Source organism: Psittacula echo, assembly GCF_963264785.1.
Source record: "Psittacula echo genome assembly, chromosome: 21".
NCBI classification, from domain to species: Eukaryota; Metazoa; Chordata; class Aves; order Psittaciformes; family Psittacidae; genus Psittacula; species Psittacula echo.
The window spans coordinates 5,688,002-5,703,168 of record NC_137757.1 but is presented as its reverse complement, the minus strand read 5'-3'; the positions used below and the strand labels follow the sequence as shown (position 1 = coordinate 5,703,168).

General features: G+C 53.7%; 1 protein-coding gene across 3 annotated transcripts in view; it reads right to left on the bottom strand.

Annotated features, from left to right (window-relative positions):
* Nucleotides 1-1,437: 1,437 nt before the first annotated feature.
* FHL3 (four and a half LIM domains 3) overlaps nt 1,438-15,167 on the bottom strand; it is a 28,976-nt gene continuing 15,246 nt past the window's right edge. For 2 of the 3 annotated variants that reach the window (XM_080632407.1, XM_080632409.1), the window contains exons 2-6: nt 5,597-5,781; nt 5,344-5,518; nt 4,605-4,774; nt 4,288-4,474; nt 1,438-3,196 (exon numbers count right to left, since the gene is read on the bottom strand). In XM_080632407.1, coding sequence (XP_080488533.1) covers nt 3,045-3,196; nt 4,288-4,474; nt 4,605-4,774; nt 5,344-5,518; nt 5,597-5,752 — 840 coding nt within the window. In that variant the 5' untranslated portion in view covers nt 5,753-5,781 and the 3' untranslated portion in view covers nt 1,438-3,044. The remainder of the gene's footprint in view (nt 3,197-4,287; nt 4,475-4,604; nt 4,775-5,343; nt 5,519-5,596; nt 5,782-15,167) is intronic. The other variant, XM_080632408.1, reaches the window with a different exon arrangement.

The window sequence follows — 15,167 nt, the reverse complement described above, 5'->3', positions numbered from 1 at the left end:
GGTGCAGGAGCAGCCAAGGCAGGTCCATGCTCGATGCGGGGAGCTCAGACAAGGCATTACAGGGACATAACCCGGCTGCTGCCCGGACCTGGGTGCAGCCACGGCTGGAAACGGGGCAACCACCAGCAGGGAGCTGGAATCAGCCCTTCCCTCCCGCCCAGCCGCAGGCAGGAGCAGGCTTAATGCTGGGGCCTCCTCCTCCACCGCAGCCCTGGAGTCCCAGCGCGTCCCCCTGCTCCCACCCCAGCCCAGCCGCAGCCTGTGCTCAATCCCCCTTTCCTGGCTGTTGCAGAGCCGCACTCTGGGAATCTCGGGGGATGTTTGTGCATGACATCACCCTCCCCCTCCTGTAAGTCAGGCTCTGGGCCCTGCGCAGCCATGACCCATTCATGACAGGGATAAAATCCAGATGTTCCAGGCTCCGTGCAGCTGGGTCATTGCCTTTTTTGGCTAAAAACGTGAGGCTCTTGAGGCTGCCTGAAAGAGGAGCCCGGGGCCCTTTGTACCAAAACCCTCTGTGGTTAATCCCTGGACCCAGCGCTGCAGGAGCAAGGGGTTGTGGTGCTCCCGCTGCAGCAGGGCTGAGGCTGCTCCCTCACCCTCTGAGGCCAAGCAAAACCGGTCGCAGGGCAGCTACAGCAGCAAAGCTCTCCCTTGAACAAGCCCAGCTGCTGCCAGAGCAGGAGCCTTGGAAGGAGCCAGGAATGTGCCAGTGCCCTCGTTGCTGGAGCAGCACCAGGGGAGCAGAGCGGGTGCTGGGGGCCAGGGCAGGCAGGCCCAGAGGAAGTTGTGGCATCCGTTTAGTAAATGTAAAGGAATCTGTGGAAAACAGTTTCAGATGTTAGGGAATCAACGGCTCCCTGGCTGATGCGAGTGAGGAATGAGCATGCACCGCTCCGGGGAAGGCTGCCAGGAGCAGACCACTGTTATCCCGATGGAGATTACAGCAACTTCCTCACCAAACCTCCTCCCGGGAGCCTACGTGTGCGGATGGAGGAGTTCGTATCGCAGGGGCAGGGAGCCTGCCTGCACAGTGGGATGGGATTCCCTATCACAGTGATCCCGACCAGCTCCCATGGCGGTGCAGGATGCTGAGCCTGACCCAACAGCCAGCCTGGAGGCATCAGGCACGGACACACAGGAACCCACAGTGGGAAGAGCGAGCTGCTGCTTCCCTGCCATAACCCACAGGGCTGGTTCTGATGCTGGATGTGGTCTGGGGGAGGCATGAGCACTGGGGGGGGTGCTAACCCCAGTGCAGGGTTAGGGGTGAGGACAAGGCTGAGAGCTCTGCCCTGTGCCTGCTGCTTGAGAAACGCATCAGAACAAGCATCACTAAAAGGGTTTATTGTATAAAGCCATAGGAAATACACAGGAGGCTGAGGTTTAGGATACTTCCTTCTTGAGACTGCTCCAAGCTGCTCAGAATAGCAGACACACAAACTCTGATTTGCCTGCATCAAAGCTTTCAAACAAGGGTTCAACAAAGGTCTGAATACAGAGTTAATAACACTTCAACATGCATAACATTTGAACAGGTTTTTCTGTTCCTAAGTGAAGCCTGGGGGGGGTCTTGCCCCTTCCTCCTGCAATTGGTTATAAAATGACAGATATTGATGACAAAAGAGTACAAAAGGGAAAAACCCAAACACAAGAAGATGCTTTCAGAAAAGTACACGGTTGTCTAAGCAGGAAAGCGGGGTCAGCAGAAGTGCCCCAGCAAGACAGAAGCAAAAGGGATGCAGGGACAAGGCAGGCAGGAGCATCCCACTGAAGGGGGGAGTCTTAAGGGGCCCAGGGCCAGCTCAGCCTTGGGGCAAGGATGGCTCAAGCCCTCGTGTGGGTCTGGGGTGGTTCAAGATGTCCCATTTTGCAGTTAGGGCCAGCACAGGGACTCGGGGGATGCAAAGCCTCAGGGCAGCCCAGGTGCCACCTCTGCTTTGGGACACAGCGAGGGATGAATGTGGCTGAGGGGAGCTGCTGCATTGCAGGGGGGGACACAGCCCTGGCAGGCCGCAGGCACCCTGGCTGCCCCCAACATTCCCAGTCCCTCTGCTCCAGTGCTCCCACCGAGCACAGCCCCAGCCCCACAGAGGTCTGCAGCGTTACCTGTGCTGCTGGCGGGTGGGCTCAGCAAGGGGATCCCCATCCCAGAGTTTCCCATGGGAGGGATGGAGCAGGGATAAAGCCCGTGGTGCTCTCAGCCTTCAGCACACCCTGCTCCAGGGCCCAGCCAGGCACATCTCAGGGGGCTGCTCCATGCACCAGCTCGGGCACCGCAGAGTGGAGATCCCGGCACAGATGGGAAGGGGCAGGGAGGAGATGGGGCTGAACACCCTGTACCTGTGAGCGATCCGAGCTCCTCATCCACACCTGAGAGCACCTCCACGGAGCTGTGCAGAGCAAAGGGGCTGGCCTGCAAAGTGAGGTGGCTACAGCAAGCCGGAGCTGGCTCTCATCTGGCAGGACACACGCTCATCTCCTGGCCACACTCCAGCCTGGTGTCCCCTAAGCTCCCGCCAGAGGATGCCCTTCATGCCCAGGTCACCACAGGGCAGCCACACGTAAGCCATCCACGATGCAGGCCAAGCTGCACGGACCAGGAGCTGCTGCCTTGTATCACACAGAGCAAGGGAAGCACATGGGGAAAAGAGAGAAGTCAGCAGTGTGCCAGGGGAGCAAATCCATGCTGCCAGCTTGCAGATCCAGCAGCCCAACGCTGGAGCTGCTGCTGCCCTTTGCTCAGCTGGGGCCCTGGGCTCAGCTTGTGCCTGATCAGACAGGAAGCAAAAGGAAAGAGTAAATAAGGGGGGGGATCTTGAAGCTCCTTTTCAACTTTATTTAGCTTTGGCTCTGCACAGAGCCATAGCACAGCGTACTCTAGCCTTCAGGAGGGGCACAGGAACCCCCTGAACACACCGTGGTTCGGGGTCAGCCCCCATCTCCTGTGCCTTGTGCCCTGCCCCTGCAGTGGTGTTGGGGTTATCTGGCACAAAGACCCTGAAGAATAGAGAAAACCCCTGCCCCACGGTGTCCTTGGAGGCTCATAGGTCGCTGCTGCAGTCGCGGCACAGGATCTCATCGTTGTCAGGGATGAAGCCTTTCCCCACCAGCGAGGTGTTGCAGCGGGCACAGTTAAAGCAATTGTGGTGCCAGTGACGGTCCTCAAAGGAGACGTATTTCCCACCACCAAAGCCTACAGGAGGGACAGAGAGCAGTGTTAGAACCCCTGGCGATGAGCTTCCTACACAGAGGGAGCCTTTGCCTGGTCATCTCCAAGTCAGGTCTTCACCCACAGTGTGGCACTGTGGCACCCAAACCACCCCAGTATCGAATACACCTGAAATACAACTGTCACTCTTGGAGGGGAGAAGAGGACCTTCCAAGGACAGGGAAATCCCAGGAAGAGCTCTCCTGCCACCAGCCCCAGCCCAGGCTCCTGCAGAGGCTCTGCGGCAGCTTCCTTCCTCCTCCAGCAGTGACTGTGACCCCCTTCTTCTCCCCAGGACTGGGACAAACTGATAAGGACCAGACGGGAAGCGATGTGCCCAGGAGCTGCCGTGTCCTCAGCCGGAGTCATCCTCTGAGTCACCAGCTGCTGAATGCCTTTGCCTGCCTGCCCAAGCAGCAAGAGACAGGAGCTGCAGAGGGAAAGGTCAAGTGGAGGAGAAGAGGAAGGAGGCCAGACCTTCCCAAGGGTTTCTGCACAAGAGGACCCTTGCTTCTCCTGTTGTAGGCAGGTACGAGAAGTCCAGGCCCCTCTGCAGCAGTTGCTGCTCCAGCTATGGCTGGAAGTCTCTGGCTTTCCATGCCTATGAGCAATCTTTCCACAGGGCATGGCAACTACCCTCGAACACGGAGAGCTGGAGACACAAGATCATGCTGAGAGAGGTCATTTTGGGAGCCTTTAACCCTGGGCAGAAGGAATTCCTCCCAAGGGGCACAGTTAACCACTCTGAAAGATGCAGATAAAGGGACGCAGATGACCATAGGACCACTGCAACAAAGAGATTCTCTCTTGTGGGGTTCCTCAGAAGGTGGCTACAGTTGTTTCTGTGGGGGCCATGCCTCAGGGCGCTTTGCACTGCCCAGCATTTGTCCCTGGGAGGCTTAAAGTGCCTGGAGACGCTTGAGCAAGCCTGCATGGTGGAGATGTGTATGAGCATCATATGGACGTGGGTGACATGTGCACTCAAGAGGGTGCACCCAGAGAAGTCACCACATGTCTGGACATCCAGATGCCCTGAAACAGGGCAGGCAGAAGTGTCACAGGGCTGTTCTGCTCACCTGTGATGGGCTTTGTGCAGGCACTGCACTTCTTGGCATAGAGGTTCCCAAAGCACTTGATGCAGTAGGGGTTGTCATCCTGGGAGGTGAACTGCTGGCCAGCCAGGGGGGTCTTGCAGCCTGTGCAGACGAAACACTCCTTGTGCCACGGCTCATCCCGGTAAGTCACTCCTCCCTTGGTCAGGGTCTGCAGGAAGGGAGCACACGCTGGTGACGCATGGGGGTGCTGGAGCCTGAACCCTTCTCTGGTGAGGCTCAGACACGAGCAGAGAACATACCCCTAGATCCAAGACTATGGGCTGTTGGGTCACACATACCTTTTTGCACCGAGTGCAGCGAGGAGCAAACTTGCTCTCGTAACAGGGCACACAGTAATAATCCTTCTTGTCTGGGATGAAGGACCGTGACCCGATGGGCTGCTGGCAGCTGCTGCATATGAAGCAGTGCTCATGCCAGGTTTGTCCATTGTACTCCAGCTTACGGGATCCTGCAGAGAGAGTGCACAGTGGCAGGAGGGAGGAGCACTCGCACCCACATGGGCTGTGTGAAGTGGCCCTGCACACCCAGCTCTGTACCTGCCCGCCCTGTGGCAGCACAGGACTGCAGGCAGCTGCACAGGGACACCCTGCCCACCCCACAGCCCCGAGGGGAGGGCTGCAGGAACATGCCCCCAGCACCAGCACACAGGCCAAGGCAGAGACGCCTGTTGTAACCTACGTGTGAAGATGGTGCCAGAATGGCCAAGCAAAGACACGCCTTTGCCTCAGGCCACCTCCAGAAACGCTCCCACACTTTCAGTCATTCCTTCTCTCCTCGTCAGCACACACCAGGAAATGCCCAGGAAACCCTTTGTTATCTGCCCCCAGCTCACTTCCTCATGGAAACAGAGGAGCAGCCACAAAGGGCTGCTGTGGTGATCACAGCTTGGCAGACAAGCAAAGTGCCAAGGGAACAGAAATTCATCTCTCTCCCTTGCTGCCCTAGTGTTGGACCCCCCAGCCCCAACACTGCTGGGACCAGGAACCAACTGCAGTGCCTGACTCTGCCTGCTCCTACCTGGCATGACCGTCTTCTCGCAGGCAATGCATTTGGAGGAGAACTCGCTGCAGTAGCAGTCATTGCACAGCAGCTCCTCTCCTTGGCAGGTGAAGGGCTCATCAGCCAGGGAGCGGTCACAGCGGAAGCAGCGGAAGCAGTGCTCGTGGTAATGGCGATCCTCATAGTACAGCTCCTGGGGAGGAGAGCAGAGGTGAGGAGGGGACCCATCACCCAGGGACCACCCTGCCCAGGCACGGGGTCCCACACTCACTCTGCAGTCGTGGCCGATCAGCTCTTTGCACTCATCGCAGGTGTTGGCAAAGTGGGCATCGTAGCAGGGGATGCAGTACGGGCCGTTGTCCATCTGGATGTACTTGCGCCCATACAAGGACTCCTTGCAGTTGTCGCAGTCAAAGCACTCTGTCATGGTGCCAGTCTGAGGGCCTCCTTCACCTGCTAAGAGATCAGTAGAGATGCTGGGTCAGTATCAGCTTACGCTGCCTGAGATGTCCCTGCACAGCCCTGCCATCTCCAGAGGACAAGGACCATGAACCCCTGCACTGAGCCAACAAACAGCCACACCAGGAGAGCGGACAGCCCCGAGCTGCTGCGCCTGCTCCGTGCTTGTGTGCACTTCCAAAACAGCCCGCACACAATCAGGGCCTGGGATGAGCCTTGCTTTAGGTTTATACTCAAGCTCAATACTTGGAGCACCACTCAGAGAAACCTTGACACATGAGCATGCAGCAAGAAGACAGCTTCTCACTGTCTCCCTCCTTGCTGGGAAGCACAGTGTAAATGAGGACCAAAAGAGACAATTTTCATGCATTAAAGCTTTTGGCTTGGCACTGGAAAGAGGACCGTGCACACGCTGTGTGGGTGCACATCCAAGAGCCAGCCACCTGCAGGGAGACCTGCTTACCAAGACACCAGCATGGCCCTGGCCCAACAGCAGGCTTCCTCCTGCCAGCCTGGGAGCTGATGCCCTGCCCGATGGGGCTGTCAGGAATTCCAGTTCTGGAGCTTCTCCAGGACTTGCAAGCAGCTGCTCCACAGGGAAGCAGGAATCAGGCACCCCACAGGGCTGTGCCCAGCTATCCCCCAGCAAACTGCTTTGCACAGGTTGCTCCATCTACAACCACTCTTCAAGGAGCAAGCGCTCAGGAGGGTGGGTGGTTTACAAGCAGCAGAGGTGCTGCGTGCAGATCAGACACCGCTCATTGCTCCCTCTGAAACAAGAGGTCTGAGGAACTACTTCACTTCCTTTGGCGCACTAACTCCAGAACAAGAGGATCTTCCTTCTGTTTGCTTTAGCCTGGTTATTCCTAAATATGGAGTTTTCCACTTGCAAAATCACACCCTGCTTTAACACAGGTTGCTGTCAAGTGCAGACAAGCCCGTGGAATTACATCGGAGCCATCAGCAGCAGAGTGCCACACGCTGCAGTTTTCTTCGTGAACCCACCCACTTCAGAAAGAGCTGTTATGGCTCAATCTAGCATTTAATGGCACACAAAGCTCACGGCCAAGCTCTGCACCTCCCTGGCCATCTCCCTTAGGCTGGGAGGCAGCCTCCGGGACAGAAGCCGATCCAGACAGCTCTGACTCATGGCCGCCAGCTCCCCAGGGCTATTCTTGGTCAAGCCACACAGCTCCCAGCTGTTGTCAAGCCCGGTATGTGCTGATAGGCCCGGTGGTGAATAAATCCAGTGTTCCCACATGGCTACGTGACCAACAGAGAGGGAACAAAGTCCCTTTTCAGACCCTGGTGACCCAGCTGCTGCCCGGCCGCTGCTGCCCTCCCCGTGCCCTGCAGCGTGGCAGGCTGCTGCGCGTGGCTGCGGCTGCAGGAGCAGCTCCATGGCGTGCCCCTGCGAGCAGCGTGGCCTTGGGGCCATTGCTCCACCTCCAGTGCCCCCAGCCAGCAGCTCCAGGCTGTTTCCAGCTGATGCCCCTCCCTCGGGGGCATCCCATGAGGTGCTGACCGCACTGGGCAGCAGCTCCCATGCCCCCCCCAGCACCCTGCATGGCTCCTGGCCACTGCTCACCCACCTCTGCCACCCCCCTTGCCTTCACTCCCTGAAGCTGCCTGAGACCTTTCTCCCTGGCAAAGAATGAAAATCAAATTAATAACCCTCCTCCTCCTCAGCCCTGCTGAAGGGAACTTTCCAAGGTGTGTCTGTAATAAAAGGGCCTCTAATGAGCACTCCTACCCTGGGAGGGACGGTACCGCTGGAGCTGGGAGCTGCCATGTTTGCTCAATGGGCTGTGCTTTATCTCCATGGTCCTGCACTAGGGGGGTCAGAGGACATGAGAAAACACAAGGGAAGGCAAAATAACTTCAATGGAGAAGGCTTGGATTTTAGTGGTGACATGGACTCGGCCTGCTGAGCACTGCTGTGGCCTGACACCGTCCATCCGGGACTGCCAGGCCCCAAGCTCAAAACAAGGGACAGCACTTCCCTGTGTCACAGGGACAGGAGGTGAGCAGATAAACCCAGCCAGTGCCGAATCACAAACCACCCTGATGAGGCAGGTCCCCAGCTCCACATGCATCCTTGGGACCCAGTGCCAGCAAACACAGGAACACTACGGGTGGGAGCACCAGCTCCACAGCGAGTGCTCAGGACCTGCTCTCCCAGAGCTATCACCATCATCAAACCCAGGATTAAAAGTGACAGGGCAGGAACACTTCAATCCCAAATGCTGTCACGTAGGCTCCTGGCAGCGCCAGGACTCATCTCCTCCACCACCACCAAGAGCCGCTGGCACTCCTGAGCCCACCGATGCTCTCCACCAGCACTCACCGGCAATACTGGAGGTCCCTTGCAGGATGCACGACACAGAGGAAGTGAAAACCATATGATAACAAGGAAGACTCTTGCTCACCCCCACTTGAAGCAGTTTCTCCCCCAAATCTACCTATATCTGCTGCTGCATGCTGCGGGAGCCAAGCTCCTGCTCTCAGGCTCCAGAGTCAGAGCCCCTGGCTGATGCAGAGCAAGTCCTAAGAGCGTGACGTGGCCAAGACTGCTGCGAGAGTGGATGGGATCAGACTCCAGGATGCCTCTTCCACAGAAGAAACAGAACAGCCCCAGGAAGTTTGCTCAGGGTTATTTGTACTAGATAAGCTGTTTGCTCTCTTTGTTCTGGTCTCCCATGCCGTGCTGGGCAGGGGTGTCAAAGGCCCGTGCAATGCCAAAGCAAACTCTGCATCCTCACACACCCCCACCAGGACACAGCACTGCTGGAGACCAAGTTCATGGACAAGAGGGAGGTGGGACAAAAGAAATGGGAATAAAAGAAATAGTACAAAAGCCCCCAATTCTTACTGTGATTGTGGTGAGGAACCTGGAAATTGTCTCCATTGGTGAAGAAATGCACTTACAAACCCCTTTAACTGAGGCTCAGATTGAGAAGTCACAATACAAGCAGTTATTATGTGCTAATTCACATGTGCTCATCATACTTTGCAGTCTGCCCTGCCCTGTAAACATTAGCTGTGATCAAGGGTGATGTAAGTAACGCCTTCAAATACTAACAAGGTGTTGCCCTGAAATGATGGGATTCCAGTTGCTAAGAGAACGTTTGCTTGCCCATTACTGCATGGCTGCGGTCCCTGTGGGACAAGGAGCGAAGCAGGTCCCTCATACATGGGATCGATGGAGCTGGGTGTGGGGTATTCCCCCAGCTGTCTGAGGGCAAAAATAAACAACAGATATATGCCTGCCAGCTGCCTAGCCTTTCCCTTTGACAGATATAGCTGTGCTCATGGAAGAAAGGAAGTCCAGTTCCTCTCCTGTGCCCATGAACAGCTTTGGGAACAAGAGCTCCTCTCACAAACAACATTTAAAGTGCTCCAGGATGCAAATCTGATCAGTCTGGAACAGAGCTCAGAATAGCTTCACGTATGGGAAAGGTCAGCAATTTGTCAAGGACACCCAGCCCCGTCCACTTTCTAATTAGAGAGTAACATGCACCTAACACCACCCCGGTGTCATTGTCCCCAGCAACACAGCAGGTGGCTTAGCAACAGCCCCAGGAGATTAATACATTCATTTTAGTGTCCATAAACTGGGGAGCTGTTATGCAAAGGAGGCAGCCCGGAGTGTCCAGGGCCAGGCTTTCTGCTGCACGCAGTCACTGAAGGGCTTCACCCTTTTGAGATGATTCCTGCTGCAGTGAGCTCCTCCAGAGAGAGGCCTCATGTACACGGTGAACCTACAACCGTGGGCAGCTTCACACCAGTTTGGGGTTTGTTGTCAGGTCACAACCAGCTGCTCCACCAAGTGATCCTAGAGCAGCCCCTAAGGCTGTTCCTAGGGAAATACTAAATCTTTCCAGTACACAGGAATAGACCTGCCTTTAACTGTCGGGTTCCTGCCTGTTCTCTTCCCTGGGTTGCTCTGAGCACTGCTCATGCAGTTGCAGCTCACACCTAAACAGGAGAGACAGCACAACCTTGCTGGGACGGGCGAGTGTTCCCCATGTAAGGATGAAACCGCCCAGGGCCAAGGCTTTGGAAGATGGTCCTCAACACGCTCCAAGGTCAGAGGAGGAGAAGAACGCTTTTTGTTCCCGTTGACTTTCCAGAACCATTATGGGTCCTGGAATCTGCGTGAAATCGTTTGTGCCTGCCTCTGACCCTAAAAGGGAAACCAGCTGCTTGCTCCGAGGAGCAGCTCCAGCCCCTCTGTTCCACTGGGAATGTTTTCAGTCCTGACACTGCTCCTGCGGAGCTGCTCATGGTCACTACACACCCCAGCCCAGGCTCTCCAGGGGGGTGGGGACCAGCTCCATAGGGCACCATGCAACTCCTCATGCTGCTGCCTCTCTCCGTGCCCTCTTGCTCTGCTCCCAAACCCACGAGCACAGCTGTAGACCTGGCACAGTGGGAACAACATCCCTCATGTGCTGTTAAAGGAGATCCTGCTTTCAGGTGAGAGGCTGGAGGCAGCTTGCCAGAAAGGTGCTGAGTGTTTCATCAGCACAGCCCAGCCTGCACAGAGCACCCTCAGGAGCAGTGTTGCATCAAGCCTTCACCCGCCTGCTTGGAGCACCACTGAGTCACTTCCTGCCCTTGGATCTCACCTTGGATCCATCTTCCAGCACTGAGCCTCCCCATGGACAGCTCGGAAATCTCAAGGATGAAGGGCTGCTCTAGGGGGGTAAAGTCCTTAAGAGGACCATGGGCCTCACCCATGGGCAGCTCCCCTATCCCAGCAGGAGGATGCTGCAGGTCATTTTGCCCAACACACAGGGAAGATTTGGTTCTTACAGTTGGAGGAGGAGCCAAATGAATCAGCTGGGTGTAAGGCCACACAACCCTCACCTGCAGCACTGGGATGTTGTGCATGTGCATGCACCAAGCTTGCACCACAGTTGTTTGTCCCAAGCACGGGCAAGCCAATCTCCTGCCCAGGCTGCTCTGGGCTCTGCAGCAGATTTAGTGACATGGCTGGCACAGTTGTAAGGAAACACCCTGCATTTCCAATGAAATCAGTGCTGTCCGAATCACCCTGGTCAGCAAAGCAGGCAGCCTCCTGAAAATGCCCACGACATTGAGAGGAACAAGCAGCAGAAACTGTTCAAGCCTCTGGTAAGTTACAAGGAAGAACTAGGTTGTTGCATGAGTTTAATACAGTCCTAGGATGGCAAATTGAGGGTTTCCTAATGTTCAGAAGGGACCTCTGAGGTTTCCTCTAACCAAAGAGCAAAACCGCATCACGTGGACTCCTCCCGACAGCTCTGCAGACAGACCATGATGAGTGCTAAAATCACAACTGTCCCTCAGATGTCTGCTCTTCCCCTTAAACCAACAAAGCCTCACCTGCCTGCAGCACACAGCCTGCCCAGAGGTGCTGCAGGAAGCACCGCGCTGTTTGCACAGGCTCAGACATCACACCCAGTCCAAGGTGAGCAACGGCAAACGGCCACGGTGCAGGGCATGGCCACCACGTCCTGGAGGGCACGGCAGAGCTGAGCAGTGCCTTCACAGGCAGAGGGTTCCAGGAGGTGCTGCTAAGGGCAGGTACACAGAGTCCTGCCCAAAAGCAGCTTCCTGCGGGGAGGAGAGGCTGAGGAATGAGGTTACAAGTGCATTGAGGAACACCTCATAGAGACAAAGGCCAGCTCTGGTAAATGCAGTACGAGGTGCCCTCTGCCTCAGAAAACAGGCTGAGACACAGGATGAGAGACAGGAAGCATCTTTATCGCTTTATCCATTAGTGACATGCCACAATTACATGCTAATGTTTATTTGCTATACCAGCATATATCAGAGGAGGAGGTGATGGGATGCATCTTCAGGAGGCCAGGCTCGCTTTCACACTGTCTTGTAACACCGACAGTGCTGATTCCGGGAGGAAAACGACCGCTGGTCTAAGACTCAAAAGATCTGCAAAGCAGCAAGGATTTTAAGGTTTAACTTTTTGAATTACCAGAAATGATTGGCCACATCTCTCAGAAAGGCCAAAAACAAGTGACCATACACAGCCAGCTGTCTGCACATGGAAGTAGTTTTGGCCTCGATGTGCATACAGACTCCACTAGATATGGTCTGCAAGAAATCTTGACATGGACGAGAGGCTGTCAGGAAGCCCAAAACTCTGCTGTGGTTTCAAAACACCAATGAGTTCATAGACCTTTTTCCTCTAAATCCTTCATTCTGTCTCCCAAGATAAGGCAACGTAACCCAAAAGTTTTCCTATGTGAAAGGAAAACCTGCTGCTAATAAGTCAGGCTCTCACAAGGCAGCATCCCCATACAAGGTAATAGGACAAAGCTCGAAGCAGTATCTGTGCACACTGGGACTTTTGTCCCTTCTCTACCCTTTAAAGAAAGAATCTCTTTTTAATGAGGCCGCAGTTGCAGGGGAATCCAATTTTCCATGCTACAGTGGAAAACCAGGCGCGTTTGCCCATCTGAGATTCAAATTGTAGTTTCCTGTGGCCAAGACCTTGCTTTTTTTGCTTTTCAGCTGCTTTTGTCCCTTTCCTCCTCAGATCTGCCCTGTCCGAGCAGGTCCCCTGGATCCAGCTGTGAGCTGAAGCATGAAGATATGTGGTTTGGAGGAAGAGAAACAGACCTGTTCAAACAGCACCAGTGAGAAATGCCAGGCTTCCCATGGGTGCTGGTCACCTTCCAATATCCCAACCAAAGGACAGCAGAGTGCAGGCTCACAAGGAGAAAGGCAACAATTCCAGACCTTCCTCTAGACTTTTCTTTAGGAAAAGTGAATTCTACCAGGGTCAGAGAAAGAAGCTTAAGAGCCCCCTTCTATGCACCCATAAAATGAAAAGCTCTGCCCAGGAGGAAAGGATGCAATGATTTAAAAGCCATTACTAAAGGCAAGGGGTAATTAACTATTTCAGGTTCTGAACAAAATCCTCCCTCTACAGAGGGCAGTTTGGACCAAGGGTGGCACCATCAGCAGCGGAGCGGTTGGGCCACATTCAGAACAAGCAGCCTGTGACATTCTGCTGACATTAAAACTGAATGTTTGCTCAAGAGATCAGCTGTTAATCTCCTTCTAAATGTATACAGAGCAAGCAAATTCTGCACGCTCAACAGGAAGTCTGGAATTGAAACCATTTGGGCAGTTTGGATCTGTCAGGGCTCAAACAGACCACTGAACTGAAGGAAGAAGTGCAAGAGGAGTAAGATATGGATGCATCAGAAGCTTTTCCCAGGCAAATGAAGTCCTTTTTAAGGATGGTTAAGGAACCTGTGGCTTAAAAATGTGCCAGAATTGATTCTGGCCAGTGTCTGAAGAGGCTTGGGAGGAAAGAGAGACTGCCTGCCTCAAGCTCCACATCGCAGGTACTTTCCCCTGCCATGTGCAATGCTGGCCAAGCAGGAGCCTGCTGCCAGCAGTAGCTTACACAATGCAAACCTGCTACTGAAGCTCCTCACGGCTGCAGAACAGCAGCTGTAGACATGGCCGGGGTGACCGTAATAGGAAGAAAGATGCTGGAGCCAAGTTTCAGGGAGTGTCACTGATCACAGGATCAGAGGAGTGAGAGTCATGGTCCAGGGAAGCTCCCATCGGCTTGTGGTGCCTCAACAGCCCTGGCACAAACACCATCAGCAAGTGGGTGCTTGACAGACTACACCATAAGAGTATGCCAATGTCCAGTCCACAGATTCCCTTAGTTTCCTTCCACTAGAAAACTAGGCAAGAAGGAGGAGCTTGTTGCTTGTGCACGGCTGAACAGGCCTTTCAGACATACCGAGCAGACCATGCATTAACCATCATCCTACTGGCAACAAACAGTAATGCAAGAACACAAACAAAGCCTAGAGATAGTCATCAACCATATAAAAGAAATTAAGGGGCAGTGGTTGGCCTCCAGGCCCCAGGTTTCACACCAGGTCTAGGCAGAAGCTGATCTGAATAGTGAAATGCCTGTTGCTTAGCATGGTATCATTTATCTGTGGACCTTCTTTGCCTGTGTCACTATGAAGTGATGGGCAAGAAAAGGTGGTGGGAAGGGATCATAACTGGATGAGGTTTCATCAAAAAGTAATGAAGAGAATATATATAAATGCACATGAAATTAGAACTGGGTAGGTAAGGTGCTTCATGGTACCTGTTGTAGCATGTATGGTTTTTGTTGTGTGCTACAGCCTCGTAACACTGCACATCATGGCAACTACAACCTTGTATGAGGAACAGGGCACTGCACGAGGTCAGTATTCTGCAGCAACAAACGTATGACCACAAAGATCAAAAGGGAAAATGCATCCATGCCCCAAACTCAAAAGACAGAACTCAGTCATAGAGCCTAGGATGCCCTAACCCTTCCAAACGCAGAAACCCAGCGAGATCTTTATAATGCTCTGGCTGGTAGAGAGGGAAAAAGGGAGTCCCAAAGAATAAGCATGTTGTGAGGATTATAATCTAGCAATGAAAGTTTAAATTTAGACTGGATTGCTTTATTATAACCCAGCAAAGTTGGCCCAGAGCCATAGAAATGCCTAACTGCTTATCCAACTGCACAAACCCAGGGCTCCGGCAAGAGCGTTTCAAAATCTTTTTGCCCCATGAAATAAAGGTCATCCCCAGCACGCCAGAATTCAAACATGAAAGCATGACAGGAAATGACTAACTGCACACTGAGGCCAATTTACCTTCATCTTAGATCTGCTCAGCGCACAAGAATCCTGCAATTCAAACAGACATCACAGCCGAAATGCAACAAAACCAAGCTGACTGCTCTGGCTGCTCGGTCTCGGGGTCTGTGCATCTCAGGACAGATCTCACTGAAACCCAATGGAATTCCACTCTGTTTCCCTGAAGGTCTCTCACAATTCTAGCCCTGTGCTGTAGTTTCCACTTTTCTTCTAGGCAGCTGTTATTTAAATCTAGGATGAAGCCCTTCTTTCTGGGGCAATACCTAAGTTACCATTTACAAAGCTTTTCACCCTCCCTGAATAAAAGGTACTTAGATTATAGCTCTATTTTGCACATAGAGGCAATCAAGGGGCTGCTTCAAGCATGCTTCTGAATGAGCACACATGGGAGCTTGTCGGCAGGCTATAGGATGCTGTGATGGTGCACGTTTTGTGCTCATGTGCTGCAAAGCAAACCTGCTTGGTGTGATCCCTTACTGTCTTCTCCAGAAAGCCTGACAGCTCTTTGCTGATTAAGGCTCTGCTCAGCTTCAGGGCTTTTTTAATAAACAAAGCAACTTTGACGTCCAGTAGCAGGAAAAGACACATAAACCAGGCGTTTCATTTAATATATGCCTATTACTTACAGGGCAAAGTGCATTTTTTCACCAAATTTGGTCAAAATACTCCCTTTTCCAACTTGATTCTTTGCCCCCCAAACATGAGCAT